Here is an 8,992-nt window from a genome sequence, read left to right on the forward strand (position 1 = left end):
TCATCATCATCATCATCATCATCATCATCATCATCATTTAACATCCATCTTCATGTTAGCAGTGGTTGGACTCATATTTTTAAAAACAGATTAAGGTGGCAAGCAGGCAGGATTGTTAGTACATTGGACAAAATACTTAACCCTTTAGCTTTTAAACTGACCATATCCGGCCAAAATACTCTACCTGTTTTATCTTCAAACTGGCCAGATCTGGTCTCCTTCACTTACCCTACAATATTATCCTAAAAATAAACAGTTACTTCATTGAAATTTCAAAGCTACAATGTTATGCATGACTAATTCCAATCAATATGAATAAATACTGTATACACTCGCGGGTAGGTTGCACTTTTTCACCAAAAATTTCAATAAAATTCAGGGGTGTGACCTATCTATTCGACATCACAGGGATCTGAAGTAGAAACCCAAGAATTTGGGTGTTTCAATCCTGGTAGAATTTAATAACTATATGTAAATGAATAAACACTTTTCTTATGTAACATTTTTTTCTATTCTGCTTGTAATTCTAAATGTTTTCCTTGTCAAGTTGATATGTATTGATTTTTTTTTGTTGAGTTGTTTTATCAATTAGACTACTTTCATAAAGCCACTTCTGCGAAAATGTTTTAATATTTGTAAACAAAGTTTTGAAATAAAGGCAAATATTTGATAATATTTAACAAATATTAGTTATATTTACATAAAAAAAAGGGCCATGTAACTCCTCAGATTATAATGCAACCTATCTGTGAGTCAACCACAAATACCTACTTTGACAACCCCAAACTAAGGGTGCGACCTATCCACTGGTGTGAATTATCAGCGAGTATATACTGTAAGCATTACATTTGATAGAGAAATCTGAATGCTAAAGGCTTAATGACATTTCTTCTGGCTCTTTCTGTTTTGAGTTCAAATTCTGTCAAGGTTAACTTTGCCTTTCATCCTTTTGAGATTTATAAAATAAGTACCAATTGAGTACTGGGGTAAATGTAATCAAATTACCTCCCCACCCACCAAAAATTGCTGGCCTTGAGTCAAAATTAGGATATTTTAAAGAAAGATTTATTCAGGAATGACTACATGCGCACAGACATAAAATTAAAATGACAATACTTGGTTTTTTAAGATGACTTTATTCATTTTAATACGATAAAAATAATAATTGCAATAATTTCTAGAGAAACAAAAGGAAACGTTTACAAAACCATATAGCAAAAATCTTCATCTGTGAAAAGTTAAATATATTATCTGCTTGAATATATGAAGGGCTTCTTACAATTATGCTCAGAATTAGGGCATATTTTCAACTGTATAGATTGTGTTCATACCCCCTATGATGTGGTCATCAACGTGGCAATGGAGTAACCATTTACCTGGGTTTTCAGGAACCATGACGATGGTTTTAAATGCACCAGGCCATAGATCCAATGTATCTTTTCTATGTTTGTAGTCTGTATAATGGAGAAATGTGTTGCCATGGAAATGAACAGAATGTATGTCAACTTCAGTTCCCAATCCTATTAAAAACCAGTAGACTTTATCTTGTTTCACCATATTCAGACCTTTCAATGCTCCAAAGAGAAAACCATTAATTGCTGCAAAAGTGAAAAAAAAAAAAAAAAAAAAAAAAAAAAAAGATTGTTTGTAGTATTTGTTTTTATTTTGGCAACTACAGCAATGATTGCTTTACATAACACTTATAATATTCATTCTGAAGATGGGTGTAAAAGCTATGAACTATGACATTAGCAAACTTGAACATCTTTTTATAAAATATTCTACTAATTGAAATGATTATTATGAGAAATGATATTAAATAGTGCAGAAATGTGGAGTAGATAAAAATAGTTTATGTTGTTGTTTAGCCCTAGGTCAACTTTGATTAAATGGACTTTTGATCAAATGTATTTAAGTTGTGACACCTATGACATGTAAAAGACACCCAGTATACTCTGTAAAGTGGGTGGTGTTAGAAAGGCATCCATCCACAGAAACCAAGCCAAAACAGGCAAGTGGAGCCTCATGTAGCACTCTGACTTGCCAGCTCTGATCAAACTGCCTAACTCATGCCAGCATGAGAAATGGATGTTAAATGATGATGATGATGATGATAGTGTATCTAAGATTATATTATCCAATATGTCCTCCCTTTTTTAAGATGAATATGATTTGAGGGATTTGCCTTTCTAAGCAGTTTGTACGACCATATGCATATTCTGATTTCAAACCCTTCCAAGGTTGACTTTGCTTTTCTTCTCCTCATTCCCAGAGTCAAAATAAAAGACCAGCTAAACACTAGACTCAGTGACAACACCTAACACTCTCCTCTCAAAATTACTGGCCTTGTGCCTAAATTAGAAACATCATCATTTTGATGTCCAGTTTTCCATGGATTAGATGGGATTTATTTCAAACAGATTTTCTATGGCCAGATACTTTTCTGTTGTCACCCTTCACCTTTTTCCAAGCAAGATAATATTTCCAATGTACTCACAGAATATAGGAAATGAATGATACTGCTTGTACAACAGTGACACTCATTTACAACTGTCACACTATGTCAAGCCAAGGACACAGACACACGCACACACGCACACACACACACACACACCCTCGCCCCTACACACACATATGTACAACTGGCTTTTTTCAGTTTCTGTCTCCCAAATCCTTTCACAAGGCTTTGGTCAGCTCTGGGATATAGTAGAGGATGCCTGAGGTGCCATGCAGTGGGACCGAACCTGGAACCATGTGGTTGGAAAAATAACTTCTTATCACACAGCCACACCTGCACTGTTGTTATTATATCATTAACAGTAATATTATTATTATTTTTAAGGTGGCAAGCTGGTTGAATTGTTTGCAGGCTGGTTTTACATTCTGGGCTCAACTTTGCCTTTCATCCTTTTGGGGGCTGATAAAATGAATACCAGAAAGGATTATTATTATTATCATCATCCTCATCACCATTACTATTATCATTATTATTCCTTCATAACACAGGGTAGGTTAAAATGCATTGGAGTCCTTAGTCATCTGTCAAGTCACAAGAAGGACCTCAGATAGATAATATATTTCTTAAGATGTGCACTGCGCCCAATAAGGCTGCTTTTTTGTAAGACATCAATCATGCATGGAATTTCCAGTTGCCTTAAGAAGTCTTGAAGTTTCAATGGAATTAAGCCCAATGCTCTGATCATCACTGGTATCACTTTTAAATTACCCTCTTGTATTCCATACAGTCTTACCATTTCCACTTTCATTTCGGAGTACTTGGTGATTTTTTTCAACCTCTTTGCTCACAACGTTTATGTCATTTGGTATGGCTACATCAATGATCTGACACTATTTGTCTCTCTTATTCAATATGACAATATCTGGCTAACAGTGTTTGATTTACACGATTCATCTGAAAATCATTATCGCAGAGTACCATTACTTTTCCATCCTCCTGCATAACTTTATTTGGTACATGCTCATACCAGTTCTCTGTTACTTCATATTGTTATTTACGGCATAAGAGCCAATGAAGATACACATACACTTTATCGTGGTGGCATTTGTATTCTTATTATGCAAAGCTCTCACATCCACTTACCAAGTGGATCACATTTTTCACAGTCTTTCCACAGAGTCTGCATTTCTAGATGCCAGAAGTTTCATAGATGTTATACTTCACTGAATTAGTAGTGAGAGCCTGGTCTTGTGCAGCAATGATCAGGCTTTTAGTGGTACGCTTCAAATCACTTCACTCAAGCCATGCCCACGATGCTGTATTATCCTTAACGTTTTGTGTATTCCTTTCAAACTGTCCATTCTCATTTCAAGAAGGTCTTCTTTTCTCTTCTCCTCAACTCTTTGCTTAAACTCTGCCTTGCCCATCATTTCATCTGCATTTACACCCATATCCTTTGCTGCATATTGCAGCAGGTCTTCATCACTATTTATCAAATGCACGGCAAGAGTTCTCCTTTCACTCTTTATACAATGGTCTATACTAATTAGTCCTGTGCCACCATTCTTTCTTTTCATATACAATCTGTCTACGTTTGCTTTAGCGTGTAGCACTCTATGCAGCGTCATCAACTGTCTCGTCCTTCTATCCAATGTTGATATTTCCTCCTTAGTCCATTTGAGGATGGATGCACTATATCTGACCAATGCAACTGCCCAGATATTCATTGCGGTAATGAAATTTTTGGCATTGAAGTTGGATTTCAACACCATCTTCACCCTTTTTTGATACACCTCACTGACCTTGACTTTCATTTCTCTGTGTAGAATATCATCCAGCTCCCAAATCCCTAAATATCTATACCCACTACTGTCAGGTTCACCCATGGTCTCTCCTGATGGTAACCACAATCCTCTGCAGGCTGCTTTCTTCCCTCTTTTCATATTAAGTACTGAGCATTTGGTAATCCCAAATTCCATACCGATGTCCTACCACACTTCTGGACTGTTTTGGTTAAGGAATCTATCTGTTTCTCAGATTTCCCAAATAATTTCAGGTCATCCATAAACAGAAGATGGTTCCATGATGGGTCTTTCTTCCCACATCAGTAACCCATCTTAACTTTCCTAAGTGTCATTGTTATGGGTATTCATGCAATTACAAAAAGTGATGGAGAAAATGAGTCACCTTGGAAGATTCCCCTTTTAATATTAACTTCTCTAAGGAATACATTACTGCAGTACAATTTGGTTTTTCACTCTTTCATGCTATGCATCAGAAAATTTGTGATGTTGTCAGCAACACTAAACATCTGCAGGCATTCAATGATCCAAGAATGAGGTATATTTTATGCCTTCTTAATGTCAATCCAAGCCATAGACGTGTTGTATGATGTTTTTTACAATGCCTCAAAACTGTTTTATTGATGACCAGGTGATCCTTGGTACCCTGAGAACTCTTCTTACATCTTTTTTGTTCCCTTGGTAGTATTTCTTCCTGTGCCAGGAAAGTGTATATCTTTGTCGCATATATTCCAGTGAGTATCTTCCAGATTATGTTTGGGCATGCTATGGGACGGTAGTTTTCCACAATATTTCCCTTTCTATCTTTCATTACAAGTTGTCCTCCCAATCACCATCCATGTGGGGACACACTCATTCAATTGGGCTGCTAGTCTTTCATGCACCGCATGGCATCTCTTCAGACATGAATCCCATCTGGTCTGGTTAGGCACTTTACCCACTTGTTCTTTTATGTCCCGCATGCTTATGACAATGTTCCTTTGTTTCTTTCCTCCTTGTAATTCTGTCTTGATAGTTCCTATCCACATTACATCCCTTTTATGCACCACATTGTTTCTCCATAATCTGCTCCAGAACTCCTTGGCTTGATTTGCATCAGGAGCAATATTTCCCCATTGTCTCCTTATAACATTCAGAATTATTATTATTATTATTATTATTATTATTATTATCATAAAGGCAACGAGCTGACAATCATTAGCATGCTGGGCAAAATGCTTAGCAGTATTTCGCCTGTCACTATGTTCTGAGTTCAAATTCCACCAAGGTTAACTTTGTCTTTCATCTGTTTCAGGTCAACAAATTAAGTACCAGTTGTGTACTGGGGATCAATGTAATCGACTAGTCCCCTCCCCCAAAATTTCAGGTCTTGTGCCTATAGTAGAAGGATTATTATTATTATTATTATTATTATTATTATTATTATTATTATAAAGGTGGTGAACTGGCAGAATCTTTAGAACACTGGGCGAAATGCTTAGCAGCATTTATTGGTGTCTATGTACAGAGTTCAAATTCTGCCAAGGTTGACTTTGCTTTTCATCCTTTTGGGGCTGATAAATCTAGTACCAGAGAAGCACTGGGGTTGATGTAAATGATTAGTCTCCTCCTGCAAAATGTTGGGCCTTGTGTCTATAGCAGAAAGGATTATTATTATTATTATCATTATTATTATTATTATTATTATTATTATTATTATTATAAATATAAGGTGAATTCTGGGGTCAATGTAATCAACTTACTTTCTCCCTCAGAAAATCAGGCCTTGTGCTTATAATAAAGACTATTATTGAGTCATCACATAAATAATATGGTTTTTTTATACTTCTTTTATTTTTCAAAATTAAGATAAACAAAGTTCTTTTTTAATTTAAAATATACTCTCCTTCATTTTCTACAATGCTCTTCTATCTATCTGGTAGACTTGCAAGGTCCCTCTTCCAAAATTCACTTGTCTGTGAGGAAAAATACTCATCCAGTACTGTTCTGACCTTGTCTACAGAATTCATATTTTTTCTGTCCAAATGATTTTGAAGACTGTGGAATAAATGATAATCAGGTAGGGCAATGTCCGGTGAATATGGTGGGTGGGGCATTGCTTCCCATTGAAACTGCTCCAGCCTATGGAATGTTATCCTCACTGTATGAAGCCAAGCATTATTCTGGTGGTAGAACACCTTTCGTTTTGAAACCAAAGATGGTCATTTTTCTTCTAGCACTGAGTTAAGCTGCTCTTCCTGCTCACAGTAGATCCCCTTTGCTATCGTTTGGTTTGGGTTTAAAAGTTCAAAGTAGACTAAACCTTTCATATCCCACCAAACAGATAACAATACCTTACATGGGTGAAGACCTTCTTTAACCTGAGATGCTGGTGTTTCTCCTTTCCCTACCCACTGTCCTCAGCACTTGACATTTTTATAGAGAACCCCTTTTTCATCACCAGTCACTATTCGGTCCAAAAAATGGTTCATTCATGAGACATGACAGCAAAGAAGAGCACACATTCACTCTCTGCATGTGATTAAACTCAGAAAGTTTGTGAGAAACCCATTTGCTAACTTTTCTGATAGTATGCAGGTGTTGATGAATGATTGAATGACCAAATCCAAGCTTTTCTGCTAGTTCCTCAGTAGTTACAATTGGATTTTGTCCCTCCAGGGTTTGCAGGATGTCCTTATCAAACTCTACAGATCTTACAGGATGAGACTTGTCTTCTAGGCTGTAGTTTCCAGCTTGGAATTTCTGGAACTACCGTTGACACAGGCTTACACTTATTGTCAGATCCCAATATACTGCATTAATATTTCTCGCACTTTCTGTTGCATTCTTGCTTTTATGGAACTCATAAAGCAAAATATGCCAAATATGCTCCATTGTCACTTCCATTATAGCTTTGAAAAAAATAACTGTTAAAATCGAACTGCACTCTTCAAAACTTGCACTAAGAATAAGTACAAGGTAAAACTACTACCTGTTTTTATAGCAAGTTGATGCAGTTAGTTTATCCCATTCTGCTCCACTTTTTAGTTCATGCAATTGAAAAAAACTGCATTATTTATGGGATGACTCAATATTTTATTATTATTATTATTATTATTATTATTATTATTATTATTATGTTGTTTTTTTTTCTTCTTTCTTCAAATTTTCTTCCATTTCTCGCTGAGTGTTTTCCTATTATTATTATTATTATTATTATTATTATTATTTTTATCCTATTTTAATATTATTGTTAGCATGTTAAATTGCAAATTGTAAAAGAAACAGAGAAAAAAAATGACAAAGGATATAGAATATTTTAATTCAATACAAACTAATCTAATTCAGTTTGTTAACAAAAAAACTCATGAATTTATAATCATTTAATACTATCTTAGATATTCCTAAGTAAAACTATTTTAAGAAATATATGCCTTTAAATATTGATTCTAACAATGGTACAAGGCCACAAATTTTGGTGGGAGGTACAATTAAATCAACATCAGTACCTGGCTTTCGATTTATCGATCCTGGAAGCATAAGAGCCAGTTAGGTAAATATTGCTAAATCTACATATTGTCTTCGTTAATATAGCATCAAATAGATACTGGTTAACCATTGATTAGATCTGTTTTTAATTATAGCACATTAGAGCTTTCTCATTAGGGCATCAAGAGTCAACAAAAAAGCCTCTATGTAGCCACTCAATCTGCCTGAAGTAACAACCACATGTCCCTCAAATCATACCTTACAATCTTAAAAAAGAGAGAACATAACTGAACAGTGCAGTCCTTGATATGCAAAAAGATGTAATGGCTATGGCAAGAATTCCATCGGTTATGGGTCTGCAGATACTGAATGTGCAAATTCTGATATTGCTGATCAAGAAAATTATGAAATTGCTAATAGTTTTAATGCTGGTGGCTGAGGTGTTGGTGGTGATGGCTGTGGTGGTGGGTAGTGATAGTTGCAGTTGTAATGTTTGTAGTGTTAATTATTGTTTAACCCCTGGTCAGCCCTGCTCAAACAGGCTTACAATTAAAGTATTCCAACCATGATCAAGTTTTTTTTTTTTTTTTTTTTTATGGGTAGTGTATCTAGGACTACATTATCCATAGTGTCCTTTTTAAGATGATAAAGCAATTTGAAGGAAATTTGACTGCTATTTTTAGCAAACCAAACATCCACATAGCAGTTTTCTTATTGGCTGAAAATTGTTGCTTAGTCTCAGGGTATACCTGAACCAAAAGACTTAAACTCAAAGGTTTTGCTGTTATACCACCCGTCTTGCTTTTAGGAATAGTGTTTCTAGAACTAACATTATTCAACATGTCGTTCCTTATTTTCTTAAAAATAAAACAGTAAGGAATGAGGGACAATTGCCTGCTATTTCATTTTCTTAAACTCATTGTTTTATACTCTTTTACTTGTTTCAGTCATTTGACTGCGGCCATGCTGGAGCACCGCCTTTAGTCGAGCAAATCAACCCCAGGACTTATTCTGTGTAAGCCTAGTACTTGTTCTATCGGTCTCTTTTGCTGAACCGCTAAGTTACGGGGACATAGACACACCAGCATCGGTTGTCAAGCAATGCTCGGGGGACAAACACAGAAACACAGATGCACAAACATATATGCACACATACATATACATATATACGATGGGCTTTTTTCAGTTTCCGTCTACCAAATCCACTCACAAGGCTTTGGTTGGCCCAAGGCTATAGTAGAAGACACTTGCCCAAGGTGCCATG

General features: G+C 35.6%; 1 protein-coding gene across 1 annotated transcript in view; it reads right to left on the reverse strand.

Annotated features, from left to right (window-relative positions):
• Nucleotides 1-1,116: 1,116 nt before the first annotated feature.
• LOC106870385 (hephaestin-like protein) overlaps nt 1,117-8,992 on the reverse strand; it is a 65,307-nt gene continuing 57,431 nt past the window's right edge. The window contains exon 13 of the mRNA XM_014916428.2: nt 1,117-1,598. Coding sequence (XP_014771914.1) covers nt 1,294-1,598 — 305 coding nt within the window. The 3' untranslated portion in view covers nt 1,117-1,293. The remainder of the gene's footprint in view (nt 1,599-8,992) is intronic.

This window comes from Octopus bimaculoides, chromosome 2 (genome assembly GCF_001194135.2).
Source record: "Octopus bimaculoides isolate UCB-OBI-ISO-001 chromosome 2, ASM119413v2, whole genome shotgun sequence".
NCBI classification, from domain to species: domain Eukaryota; kingdom Metazoa; phylum Mollusca; class Cephalopoda; order Octopoda; family Octopodidae; genus Octopus; species Octopus bimaculoides.